Source organism: Pseudopipra pipra, chromosome Z (assembly GCF_036250125.1).
Source record: "Pseudopipra pipra isolate bDixPip1 chromosome Z, bDixPip1.hap1, whole genome shotgun sequence".
Lineage (NCBI taxonomy): Eukaryota > Metazoa > Chordata > Aves > Passeriformes > Pipridae > Pseudopipra > Pseudopipra pipra.
The window spans coordinates 67,591,276-67,605,709 of NC_087581.1; the positions used below are offsets into that span (position 1 = coordinate 67,591,276).

At 44.0% G+C, this 14,434-nt stretch overlaps 1 protein-coding gene across 3 annotated transcripts in view; it reads left to right on the top strand.

Moving 5' to 3' along the window:
* The window catches only part of LOC135407276 (neuronal acetylcholine receptor subunit alpha-7-like), a 61,849-nt gene that overhangs the window by 3,620 nt on the left and 43,795 nt on the right, over positions 1-14,434 (top strand). The window contains exon 1 of one of the 3 annotated variants that reach the window (XM_064642176.1): positions 428-2,320. The exons of 1 other annotated variant lie outside the window; for it this stretch is intronic. In XM_064642176.1, coding sequence (XP_064498246.1) covers positions 2,242-2,320 — 79 coding nt within the window. In that variant the 5' untranslated portion in view covers positions 428-2,241. Of the gene's footprint in view, positions 1-427; positions 2,321-14,434 lie in introns of those variants that run through there. One more of the 3 variants, XM_064642175.1, reaches the window with a different exon arrangement.

Genomic DNA, 14,434 nt, shown 5'->3' on the forward strand with positions numbered 1-14,434 from the left:
CCATTGGATGTGTTCCACCTGAGAGCAGGAGCTCCTGGACACCCAGCTGCCCCCAGTCTCCACAGCCCTGCAATAGCCCTGCCATCAGCCTTGGGGCCACTGCCCTGGAGTCCAGTGAGTGTCTCCCACAAGCACATTTGAGTGTCCCTCTTCTGTATTTACGTAGCTATCCTCCATTGCCTGCTGTTGTGGCTGCATCAGGAGCTGGGGCAGCTCTCTGAGGATGCCAGGAAGCAGCAGCAGAGCAGCAACTCGTCCCACGCAGCCTGCATTACTCTGGCCTGGATGAGGGGGCTCTGTTCCAGCTGCTGCAGGACACACACGCACACAAAGAGCTTTGCCCAGCAGCTCGGTGACACCATCACACACGGGCTCAGGGCCCAACATCGGGTGGTCCTTTGGGGGGACAGCCTTTCATCTGGGGGGTGGGAGGACAGCTCTGCTACTGCCTCTAGCCCTTGTGCTTCCAAAGGGGGTCTCTCAGGCCAGCCTTTCCTTGGGCTCCCAGCAGTCCCCATTCTGCCCCTCCCTCTCCCCCCCCATCTGCGTGGAGCAAAAAGAGGCCCAGGAGAACCCAGGGGAGGCTGTGCCTGGGCCCTCCACATGGAGCTGAGGCAGCGAATGCTCACCTGGGAGGCCTCAGCCAGCCCTGAAAAGGAGGGCCAGCAGCACTGAGGACCCATCCCAGGCCCCCAGGAAGCCACCCCACCATTGGAGGGTGTATCAGGAGCCAGCTAAACCTGTGCCAGGCTGCAGCTGAGGCCCACACCAGCCCCTTGTGGTCCTAGGCCCCAGGTCTATTTAGCATTTAATAAAGGAAAAGGAGAGCATGAAAACTGCAGAAAACCTCTCAGCATTACTAACAATGCCAGTAGAGTTGCTCTGCCCAGCTGTGCTGCTTTTCTACCCTTTTTCTGGTGTTTTAGCTACCATTTCCTGGCTTGTGCCCTGGGCATTATGGCCCCTTGGATCACTTTTGGGAGAGAGGGGGGGCATCGATGCAGACCCTGGCCAGAAGAGGTGGGATGTTGATGCTGACAGATCCTTTCACAAGATAACGAGATTTGCATTTCTGCCACTGATCCCAGGGCAGATGTTTCCAGCCGGGGGTCTCCAGGGCCAGCCAGTGCCCCAGCACTCATCCCTCCAGACCTCTCCTCCTCCTCCTCAGCACACCCTGTGCCTCACATCCCAGGGCCCTTCTATCAGCCTGCACTGTCCAGTGTAGCCTCGCTACAGCAGCACCCAATCCCTCCTTCTGCCTAGAATCAGGACTTGGTGCTGCTCCCTGAAGCCCAAGGTTGTACCCTGCCGAGGCAGGAACCTCAGAAGTTCAACAAGGGAAGTGCAAATCCTGCCCCTCTGCAGGGAAAGAGAAGTGGGTGAGTGTGCAGAGCACTCAGAGTATTAAAGAAAGGCCCAAATGATTAATATCATTTATTCGAGACTTTGACTTTCCTTGCTTTTTCTTGGCTAGTGAATAAAATTGTGGGGATTGAGGAGGAAGGGGATCCAGGTTATATGGGAATTCCTACAGTGGGGAGCCAGCAGTAGTGGGCAGCTGAGGAAGAGATCACTCAGAGCAGTTCCCTGCATCTGGTGGAAGTGATTGCAGGAAGAGCTGCATCAAAAAGGACAGGAGACTGGCTGTTCTCATCTTTCCAATCTTTCGCATGATGGAATCTCCCCAGCCACCTCTGCTGGGAGAAAGGGCAGGTGTGTGGCAGAGGATCCATGCCACAGGTGCTTGCTGCCAGTTGCCCTGGCAGCTGGGAGAGAGCAGAGAGGGACACAAACTCATTTCTCTGGGAAACAGCTCTAGAGGCACTCGAGTGCAAGCACTGGAAGCACTGCAGACGTGCTGTCTCGAGTTAGGTACAATCTGTGGGGATGTGAAAAGCATCTCCGAGGCAGCACACTCCCCCTTTTCGCAGTACATACACAGCTGTGTACAGGGATCAATAGCATTTGCTCCTGACCAAGGAAAGAGCCCGTGTGTCTGTCAGTGTGAGTCCAAAGGAATGTAACCTTTTTGTTTGGATTTGGTGACCAAGCACTCAGCTGATCTGGCTCCTGGGGACTGGAGAAGCACATGAGCAAATGCACTTCTCTCCCCTGGTGGGAAGCTGGTTTGATGCCTTATTACCGTAATTGCCAAATCCGTCAGTCATTGCAGGCTGTCTTCAAGACCTCATCCTCCTTTACCCTCTGCTCAGGAAGAATAGCCAGCCTATTTTGACAATGCTCGCAGAAAAGTGCTTGGGATTTGTTTATTCTGCACTATGTCTCTGGTCATCCTTGTTCCTCTCTTTCTTTAAAGGTAAGCTCATCTCTCTGGTTGTCCAGTGTTTTACTTCTTTTTGTTGTGGTTTGTTTTGTTTGCTGTTATTGTTTTTGGTTTTTTTTTTCCTAAATGCTAATCACATCCTACCTCAACTCTTATTTTCAGAAGAATTTATATCTGCTTGTATTTTGAACTTTGTTAGAGTTCTGTGCTGGTCTAACTGAGTTTTGTAATCAGTTTGGGGAGGTTTGTGGACCTTACAGTGCTGGGCACATTTTTTGAGAAGGAGAAGGTGTGGGGTTTTGCTTTTTTTTTTTTTTTTTTTTTTTAATTTGTTTGTTTGGGTTTTTTTAAATTAAAAGTGAGTAATTTTAACTTTCAGAAATTGATTGAAATGTTTCAAAAGAAATATATTCACACTTTCTTAAAAAATTTAACATATCCATGTCTTTTTTGAGAATAGGAAATTGTAACTTCACGCTGGGCAGGATGACTGTAATAACCCTGTAGGTGTGAGAGTGAAATGGTGTTCTACAAAGAAAAATGACCAGAAGAAAATTTTTAAATGTTTACTTTCTGTGCATCATTTTGAAAGATTTATATCTCTATAAGTACATACATTTAGTATTTTGGTTTGTTTTTATTAAACACACTTTTAGTATGTTTAGTAAGAAACCTTCCACACAGTGATGGATATAAGTTGGACACATCTAACACAAATAATGGGTTTCTGTAGTCTTCTGACCAAGCTGTCTTTTGAAGTTTCATCATGGTACAAACAAAAATAAGAACTGTGTGATTATTCCAAGACGTGGAGGATTACAAGGCTAGCAATAACATGTCTTTATGTGAGAAAGTTGAAATAACCACAGTCCTGAAAGATGTTCGGTATTCTACACAAAATGTGCTTTTATTGTTCCCTTACAGCTGACATACAAGTCTGCAGCAACTGTAAGTCCTAAGACTGAGTATTCCTGGCGTGAAGGACCATGTCATGTTTCTCACAATTTATGCATAAAGCAGGATCGTCTTTTTAAAGCAGAGATAGTGGTCCACCTATTTCAGAAGTGCAGGGGCACAGGAAACTTACATATATGTGATGTCGCACTGGACTATTCGTGTCACAGAGATAATTCCTCGTTAGTTCAATCTGCAAAACATCTGTGCATTTCATTATTACAGATCCACATTTCAGCTGCCTAATGTAGCAATGGTATTGCAGAAAAATGTTGCCCCACCTTGCTGAATGAAGAACCTTGCTCTCCTTAAGACACTTCCTTGCTACTTGAGAAGCTGAACTAACAGGCAGGTGATGGCAGCTAGCTATAATCGAGAAGTTGTGTATCATGTAAATACTGCCTTGAGTAATCACTAATTCATTAGGGGGATGCTTAGTTTCTCTGAGCAGCACATGAAGGCAAACTGCTGTTATAAATAATACAGAGGATTTTTTGTTAGATGCTTTTGCCAACAGTTTACAAGTATGCAATTTTACAGACAACTGCTAAAGCAGATAAAATGAATTTCTGATTAAGCTGGTCTGTATTTGACCTCTTCTTTGTGGATTTATTTTTTTTTCAAATTAAAAAAAAGAGGAAGAAAAAGAAAAAAAGAAAAGGAAAGACCTGGGAATTGAGTGGTTGGGGCAGAAGAGAGAAAAGTCAAGATGATCTTAGCATGTTATCAGTAGCAGAGCATTTTAACACTAACTCCAAATGAACTCCTGCAGGATTTCCTAGTGCACTGACATCGAAGTCACAGCAAATACATCATCACTAACATCACTCTCACATAGTGCTGAGTTGTTTCAAGAGAGTTCATAATAATTCATCAGCTGCTGAAAACTCCTGTAGGGCTGTTCAACAGGAAATTTGTGACAAGAAGTAGGTAAATACCAAACCAAAACAGCATATGAAGAACTCAATCATTTTTTTCCAATTCTTTCTACAACTTTTCTGCTTCAACCTGACTTCAACTTGCTACACTGCAGGTAGTCACATCATTCATGTTAGGTCATTGCAGCCCTCCTTCCTGAAGAGCTAGTGGCTCTTCAGGACATGGGCTATATGAAAAACCAGGAAACAGGTTCTCAGCCTCCCTAGATCCCAGATGATATCTCTTAGAGCCAGACATCCCTTTTAGGCCAGGGGGAATCCTTGAAGGAGCGCACAGAGGGTAGAAGGACCTCGTGCATCCTAGCAGCTACATAATAACCTTGGATGGAGGGGCTTAAAAACCCTGAGGAAGATTGGAAGGGGGGGATCAGACCCATTCCTGCTCCTTTCTCTGAACATAGTGCACTCTGACAGCCAGGGTGCAGACAACCCTGCAAGGAAGTTCTCCGAGAACATGTCGCAGTGACCACAAGGGCACCTTGGCTCTTTGAGGAGTGCTACCTTCAGATCTGGGCACAGGCACCTGCTGGGTTTGAATACCTAGGGAAGTTAAACATGCACTTTGCTACTCCAGACAACCCATGCATTCTAATTACTCTGCTTTTATATACTTTCTTATTTTTTTAAATGAGACCACTACAGTGCCCATATGCCACACGGAGCATAGTCAGACCTCTTAATTTCTTTGCTCTTTACAGCTTGGCATCAGGGTCTTACTCTGGCCATATGGCTTTGGAAAGACCAACAAAGGCAAAGGCAAACTGAGGACAGAGTCCTTCCTCTGCAGTCTGGTGGGAATATAAGTGCTCAGCTGTATGGGACAAATCCACCACACCCAGGGTGCACTGCAAGTGAGCTAACCAGCTTAAAGATGTAAATGATAAAGTAACTCAGCCTGACTCCGTGTACCCAGCTGGTGCAAAGCAGCTTTTCTTTGGCTAACTCACAATACAGAGCTGAATTGCTATGCTACGCTCATTTCATGCTTTCTCACAGCTTTGCTGATTTAGATGAGCTCTAGTGATCACATCAGAACAGAACTGGTGATCTCTAAGAGCAAATCCTCACAGATTTCTTGGTTCACTTCCATGCAAGCAGGTGCCATTTCTGCAGCAACAGAAACATTGGCAAGAAAGCCTCAAAAGGCCAGATTCTGCTGCCAAGCTACAATCTCTCTAATGTGTACTAGTTAGACTGACGAGATCTGTGCAGCAGGAAGAAGCAAGGGTGTTACTTAAATACCTATATCAGGAGTCTAAACTTCAGGCCTCAGCTGTGTGGGACTGATGGAACTGCGGTGATTTGTGTTATACAAACTGGTTGACTCCAAATAGATACTGTTGAACAGCTGTGAGGATTCCTGTGCCTTCACAGAGTACAATATAATGCTGTTGATAATTTAGGTGGTTCATGCTCCAGGATCTGCTCACTCTGAATGCTGAGACCATGCTGAGGCCTCGCATGTGTGTGGGGTTAGACAGGATGGAATGCACTTGTCATGGCACAAGCATGTTTATAGGTGACGCTGCTCTGTGATCAAGAGCACTAGTGCCATTGATATATGTCAATACATTTAAGGGAGGCAGGCAGAGTCCAAGGCAGACCTGTATTTCCTGTGAATTACTGTATGCTACAGTAGCTTGCTGCACATGCTTGCCTCTTGAGGTTGACTTTTCAGTTCAATGAACCAGACTTCATGTTCAGTCACTAATTTTCTCTGTGTGTTCCCTGGCACAGCTCTAAGGGTGATCTATACTGTTGTAGGAACAGCTGCAACTGTGGAGCTGGCCCAAGCTTCTGAGAAGTCGCCAGGCTCCAGGAAAGTTGGAGGTATTTCTATGCACATTTGCTGATAGTGATCTGGGCTAAATCTTGGGGTGTTAACTTCTCTCAAATCTCACTGGAAAAAGTAGGAAGGTCCAGAAAAAGCACCTGAGCCCTGACATCCCCAGTACCTGCTATATAACAGTACCTGTTATATGCACCTATTGGTATACCACTCTGCATGTGGGGAGAGGTCTAGAAGCAGATACAGTGCATGAGAAAATAGCACCCATCTGGGCTTTGGGATGACACCAGGTAGTGCCTTGGGAATCTTCAGCCTTGCTCTAACTCAGAGGGCTTTCTGATGGTCTGAGAGCCAGAGTTTCCATTCCAGGCACAGGATTCATGGCCTGAACACACTTTTTGCTCTCTCTGGTTTATTCTCCTAAGACATGTGGAGGAGAACATGAGTTAGTGATGGTGGTAGCATGTACAATTTCATTTGTGTGCTACAAGCAAGGAGGGAGATATAAAGTCTCTCCAGCTCTAGGGTGTGATTAAAGTAGATCAAAATCCGTTTCGTCACTCTTGACGTGGTTGTTTGAGGATGCCTATTGCCTAGAGATCCTGCACAATCTAATAAATCTGACTGAGACAGGTGGAGACTGGCAGTCAGTATCACCCCAAGGAATGAAAAAGGTAGACAGGAGTTTATTGCTGTTTTAGAACACAATCCTGAGAAAATACCGCCTGAAGAAAGAGTTTTACTTATTAAGTACTTTCCACATTGAGCAAAGCAGCTGATAAGAAGGCTGAGACCAGAACCAGATGATGTGTTTGGAATAAGAGTCTTTCCACTGGGGGCTTGCAATTATGTAGGTAAATTGCAGTGGAAAGAGAACCTCTAGTCAGGCTGAATACTTATACATGTCAACAGCAAGGTGCAGGTGCCTCCGTCCTGCCTTGCTATGAATTGGTTTTGCTCTGGAGTGCTGAAGTAGATGTCTACAAACCTTATCACCATTCAGAAATGGATATTTTCAGCACTCATTGCATTCCAGAATGTTACAGGAGAAGCCACATTCCTCATTTCTGTCCTTGGTGCAACATAGATTTCAGCAGAAAAATTACTTAGAAGAAAGAGGCAGGCTTGAAGAGGTCTCATTTCACCCTGAGAACTCAAACAGCCTAAAGTCAGTTTGCAGATTGGGCTGACAAGATTGCACACTGTGTTCCCTGAAGCTCAGCTGTGGTTATGTGGAAAAGCCTTTCTGGTCACTTAGTTCTGCACCATGCCAAGAGAGAAAATTAAGTTGTAAATTGGAAAAGATGTGTCTGTGTCAGCTGAGTTGAGGGAGGGTCTTATCTATACAGATTCATGGTCTGGCAGAATAATTTGTCTGGAAGGAACCTCCAGAGGTAGCCCCCTCCAACCCTTCTTCTCAGAGCAGGGGTAGCTCTATTAGGTTATTATCTGGACAGTCAGTCTGGGAGCTGGTGTCTGCTATAGTTACTATTTGAGAGGAAAAAAAAGGCTCCCCTAGTACGGTGCCAATGCCCCATCATGCAATTTTATCTTACCAGTGCTGTCCCCATGCACCTTCCAGAAGACCCTGGCTTCCGGATCCTGGTGCCCTTTCTCATGGAAGCTGAAGGCAGCCAAGAGAACTCTGCCTTGCTTTCTCATCTCCAAGCTGACCAAAGGCATATCTCCTTGTCTCTTGTGACCATGCTGTGCTCCAGCACCCTGTTGTCTCAGTGGCCTCCACTCAACTCACTCCACAGGGTCAGTGTATGTCTTACGCTGCCCTGGAGAGGCTTTATGACACAGATCTAACTGTGTGTCATGCAGTGGGTTTCACTGATGTTCAGCATGGGCTGGCTGTTGAGGAGGATGCTGCTTAGTGTCCTCATCACCTCTGAGTCAGTAGGTTTGGGGAAATAACAAAAGTAGGAGGTCATATAATGGTGCAGAAAGTACATTTCATAGTTCTTAGCCATCCTGTGCTTTTTTTGAAGGGTCAAAAAAAGTGGCAGAGCAGGTCATGACAAATGATGGAGTGCTTTCCCTTTAATATTGTGTCATTTTAGAAAACAACTGAATCAGCAACTGAAATCCAGACTGAGCAGCTGTAGCAATGGGAAGGGGAAATCACAAATTAAATAAAAAGTTGTTAGATAGTTTGCAATTGTCACTGCTTCAAGTGGCAAATGGGAAGCAACTTTAAATTGGACTCATTCTTATTCAGGCTTCACACACAATTCATAAAAGGCAACTGGGCAGCTCCAAGAGCTTTAAGCAAAAGATTTGCCTTTCTAATATAACCAAATAGCTTTCTAATACAACCAAACAGCTATCTTGCAGCATACTCTCTGCAGTATTGTTTTGTTCAAGATTTAAGCCTTCTAATGTACTTTGCAAAGATATTAGGGTCACCAGTTTCCATTTACTTTATAATTCAAATTTATGGTATCAGTATCTCAGCCCAAGCAGTTCAGCACTCTTGACATCATCAGATCTACTTATGTGTTGCCTGATGATGTCAAAGAGAGGGCAGGAGGGTAGAGAAAGGATAGATCTAATGGAAACAGGTCTGTGGGTAAGGAGAGAACACATCCTTCTCCAGAGGAAGTCTCTGCCAAATGGGCAAATCATTTCACCTTTGGATCAAAATGGTTTAGCAGGCTCAGGAAATCTACACTGGGGAATAGAAGAGGGCAGCGCAGACAGCACATGGTCACTATCTGATTTTCAGGCTAGTTGTGGTCTCCCTCAGAACCAAGCCTCCTGCACCTGCAAACACTGCTACTGTATCACAAGATGACAGTCATGCTCTTTCTGGACTCACGGGGCACCAGCTTTGTTTTAACTTTTTTTGGTCTGCACCGACATAATGCAGGAGCATTAGACTGAAGTTACCAAAGCATTAAGTCAGCGAAGTAAAAGAAAGACAAAATCATGCTCCCCAGATCATCATTGTCTGGAAGTACCTCATTTTCACTGTAGTTAATTTCTGCTCTTAGTCAGGATGAGTGACTCAGTCAATGCAGGTTTGCCCAGCAGAGTGCAACAGGAAGAGACAAATGTTTCATGTCCCCACTGATCCCAACAAAACCAGGACCTGAGCCCTACACCCGAGGAAAAGACAATAGCATTTAGCATTCTAAAATCAGATCATGGCTAACCAGCACTCAGCTGTCATTGAGATCTTATTACTTTTAGAGTTGGGGGAAAGAAAACAACAACAACAAAACGTGTAAACTTTATGATACAGACCATGCTAAGCCACTTCATATGCACATAAGCAAATCTGGGCTGAATCAGACAAAGCATAGCACTTAAAATTTCAAGTGTCCTGTGTCAGATCTCCACAAACCTTGTTTGATTGCTCACAAGTCTAATTTACTCAGAGCCAGTCATTTACTCATCAAGACAGTATTAGAAGCAGCTTTTCTCTTAAACGTGAAATAAATTCAGACTTCCTGCCAAGAATTTTCATGCCCCTATTTACAGTTCCCTTTATCTTTGAAGGCCTCCACCACCAAAGCCTCAGACTTCCTTTCCTTTAAAAACATCTCTTGATAGGAGCCAATTCTGCTGCCAAAACCTCCAAACTATCACCAGCTGGTTGGCAGCACATCTTTGACATAAGCAGAAAGTTTAGTCTGACCTAGTGAAAGCTTATTGATGCTGCTTAAAACAGGGCTAAGTCTTGTGTCTTACTTAAGTTTTGCTTCCCAAACGAGAAAATATTTCAGATTTAGGAAAATGTGTCTCCTTATTTCCCAGTTCATGTACTAAGCACTGAACAATTTAGCAGCCATTCATGGTGCAGTCAAAATTTTCATCAGGCTAACCCTCACCCCTTTCACAGGGCTCTAACACCATGTTTCATGTCATCCAGCTTTTGAGTTTCTGCTGTTGTAAGGACAAACTTGGAACTCCCTTTGCATTCTGAGATCCACGTTCACTTTGGGCATTTGTGCTTTGCCTTTGCCTTGCGGCCAGTGAACGCTTTGTTCATGGGCAACAGCTGAGGCTTGAGTGATGAGGGGAAAAAAGGCAAGAAGAGACTTCTCTAGCCTTGTATATTGCATTCTCGGTGCCTTTGCTGCTTTGCTGTGCAAATGCAGGTGGCAGACTGGCAAGGCAAAAGTTAATTTTTCGGGAAACTAGCCATCTCTGGGGTCATAACCAGCTGATGAGCACTGCAGAGGGAAAAAGGGAAAGAATCGCTGCAACATTTTTGAGCACACCGGGAGGTTCATTTTCACGATATTACTGTCTGCATAATGCCCACTCCAGCCTGTCTTCTGCATTGCCCAGGGAAGTTAAACAGTATTACCACCATTAACATTACAGCACAGTGAGACAATGGTTCAGAGGCAAGATTCCCCCCTCACCTTCGAACTATAAAAAAAGAACAAGCTTTTTTCACCTGGTAAAGGCATGGCTTTGGCTAAGGAAAAGCTCTTGGAATCTTTGCACACTTCATGTCTTGAGGCAAAATGACTTCTCTCCCTCTTCCTGCGAAGTTAATGTATCTGAGTATATAAACTGGTGGGAACTGACCAGAAGGAGCCGATTAATGCTTGGGGACGGGCTGGGAACTGATCAGTGGGTGGTGAGCAATTCTGCTGTGCGTCACTTCTCTTTCTTGTGTTTTATTTCTCTCTCTTTTTGTTGTCTCCATTTTCATTATTAATATTTTTCATTATTGTTATTATTACAATTTTTTTCTAATTCTCCTCTCCATCCCACTGGGGAAAGGAAGGTTGTGAGCAGGCAGCTGCATGGTACTAAGTTGCAGTCTGAGGTTAAACCACAATGTCATTGCAGGCTCTATCACTGCTATTGTCTGCACTGCGTTTAGACAAAAAGGACTCTTCCTACCTGTCGTCTTCTCAACATTAGTCAGACTTGCCTACCTGTTTCCACTGAAAACATCATTGCATCTGTCAGTTCACTTATGACTTTTCCAGATCTGAGCTCTGCGTGTGTGTGGAGTGGGTTTTTGATGGGGAGGTGCAGATTGACTTAACCCTTTCGGAGCCATCTGTGAATGCTTTGCGTATTGCCATAGCTGCCTCATTGATGGCAATGAGTTGATGGAGTTTGTAGTGCTTTCTCAAGATGCTCTATGAGACAGTGGGAGCAGGGAGTCCAGAAGCCCACTCCAGTAAACTGATGACCATATCACTGGTATCTCACTTTTGTCATATGGTTCTTTCATATGTCATAATTCCTTTGGCTTCCGCTACTACACCTCTCCACAAATACCAGGATAGCTGACAAGAGTCACCTTCAGACAGCATTCTGCAAGGCAAGTCCCTCTCTTCGTCACTGCTCCAACTTCTTCCTCCTCTGTTCCCTCTTCATCTAGTGATGTAGTAATTACATTTATATTGCACAGAGTTAATGTAAACTACCATTACACTAAAACCACTTTTTTTTACTTTTCTGGCTGTAGCCAGTTATGTTTCTAACCTGAGTAATGAGGCAGTTTAGATAACTATAATACATTGGAGAGGTATACCACTGTTAATACCTTAATGTCTGTCTTTCCACCTTAGACACATATCTCAGCCTTTAAAACATCTACACCAAGCCAGTTGGACCAAAAATATAATCCCATCTTTCGTTATATAGTGGCCTATATTCTCTTTTTAATATATTGTCATGTAGCTGGAGTCGTTGAGATGAAACCTTTCCTAGCACACCTTTTTAATACCCATCACTGCTGGGAGCTCTTTATCTGCTATGAAAGAACAGAAATGACCAGTTTCAGGAATATTAGTCCTTTTTGCCTAGGAAATCATGTCATTTCTCACATTCCTCTGGGTATCTAATAAGTTTTGTGTTGAAGAGGCAGAAACAATCTGCATAGCGAGAAATAAAGATTAGAGTCAAAGATTACCCAGAAGGGAAGTAGATTAAAAAGAGGTTTTAAATGAAAGAGATATTCAAATACACAACACACAAACACACAGAGACACACACAGACACATACACACAGAGTGGAGGTAGCTGATGTGATTCCATTGTTTCTTGTGTGAGTAGTCTTCCCCAAAGGCGTGATGGCATGCATTTTAAATCAAAGGGCATTGAAAGGAATAATGCATTTGCAGCCACAGATAAAAGTAACAATGCTACACATAAGAACAAAAGCAGATGGGACTCATCTGTATCTCTGGGGATTAAATGACATGTGGCAGTGGCATGCTTTACATTCTCAAAAATCTGCAAAATATTCAAAATAAGGTGTTTTTTGTAGCTACCAAATCATTAGAACATGCCACATTTTGTAAGTGCTGTTGCCTTTGCAATTCTTTATACCAAGGAAGTTGTCTATGAAATAACCTGCTTTTTTTCTGATACTACTTCTGTTACTTCCCCCATAATTCATAAGTGCATATGGTGTGTGTGCATATGTCTTCCCATGATCATTCTATTTGGATCCTGAAAGCAATAGCTAAAAATCCCTGTAAAAGTACAGTGACAAACTAAAAAGAAAATAAATAATAGAAGAAGAGCTGTGGCAGAGAAGTCTGAAGGTTGCTAGGAAAATAATCGGAAGTTCTAGGATTTAGATCTTTGATATCCATAAGTTTTAATGGATTTTTTCTCTGTAAGTATTCCAATTATAACAGAATTATATACAATCATTACCTAACAAAATATAACAGTACCTCACAGTATAATGAGACTGTTATTTTTAAAAAAAAGGCCAGAACTTAACTCAATTTCTTTTAGGAAACCGTAAAACAAACAAATAAACCAAAACAAAGGGAAAGTTTCAAAGTAACAGTGCAGAGAGAAAAAAGTTACATAGATGCAGTGAAATACCACCAGAAGGTACAAGGGGAGTGAATAAATGCCACAACCACAGTATTACTGCAGTTTAGACCTTTTATGAAGTATTGGGGGACAAAATATTTAAAAGTAACAATGTGATGGTGTCATGGTTTGAGAGCCTCAAAATCCAATTCTCGAGTCCAAGCCCCCCTCCCACATCTCAACTCAGTGTGAGATGGGCTTTGCAGACACCACACAAGACTCAAAATGGGGGGAAAGGATTATATTACAATGACTGTACAAATAAATACACATCAATCTCTACTATTTCTACCATGATAAAGCAGTATTTACGATGGATCAAATATCTTCTTCCTCCAAATAAAAGTCTAGGAGGGAAGAAGGAAGAGATCCTTTCCACTCTCAGAGCAGCAGTCTCTCCAGGGCAGCAGTCTATCTCTCTATCTCCAGCTGTAGCTGGATCACTTTTCATTACACACGAGGGGGATTTCCAAGCCCCTCTCGGCCCTTTGACTCCAACTGAGGGTCTTTATCTTCCGTGGGCTGTGTTCACCGGGACAGAGGTCACTTCACCACGTCATATCACGAAGTGCAGGGGGCCTCGTGATGGTCCCTATCTTCATGGGATTCAAATTCCCTTACAGAGCTTCTGTGCTCTGATCTCAGACTGCTAGCTTAGCCTGGCAGCAGCGGGGAGCGAAGCCCTCCTCTGCATTCCTTTGGCCATCCTGGTCCAGCTCTGGGATGCCTTGAGCTTCTCAGCTCCTCTCTGCAGTGCTGTAGCACTCCAAGACTCTTCTCAAGTAAGAGTCCATCATCCTCCTCCTCTCTAGGAGGTCTCAGAGGAGTTTGGGGAGTTTGTTTCAGTTCTTACCCAAACTCTCTCTCTCTTCAGACAACTCTGTGTCTCTCTGATTAGCTGTGTGCTTGGTTTGCTGCTTCTTCAGTTCTTATCTCTTGGCTCTCTACCACTGTTCTCCGTACGCTGCTCCTGCTGCTGCTCACGGTGGAGAAAAACTCCCAGCTTCTCAGCTACAGATACTTAGCCCAGACTAGCACTGTTCCAAGTCCCTGTAGCCCCCCAGACAGGACTGGGGGCGGGCAGAGCCCCCACTGGGGCTCCGGGCCCCTTCCTTGTGGCTTAGAACATGGCCACCTGTCCCACAACAACTACAACAACAACTCTTCTTTTCCGGTCTGGGTGACATGTTTATATTTTGCAGAAGTGCTCATTGGCTCAACCTCAAGGGTAACCACCCCCTGGGGGGTTACCATTTTATAACTTCAGGGGGAAAACATTTTTTCCCCCACCACAGATGGACAAGGAATATGCTGTGATTGTAACTTACTATGTTCTGCAAAAGGATTGTATATGAAAATTATTCTAGAACTGTTTTTGAGAAGGGAAGAAAAAAACAGAGACAATTTCTAATTCAGAGACATGTTGGCATGCATATATATAAATATAAACTGATGCAGGAAGAATATGATATTTCACTTGAAAACCACAGGTCCTTTACGTGACAATAGTCTTATATGAATAAAATAACAACTTATGTGTAAGGCTCAGGTCTCTGCCAAAAGAGATGAGCAACATCTAGGAAACAACTAGCAGCTGTCCCCCACAAAATAGTTGGAAGATTATGAAAAGAGTACCAGGGAACAGTATGAAAC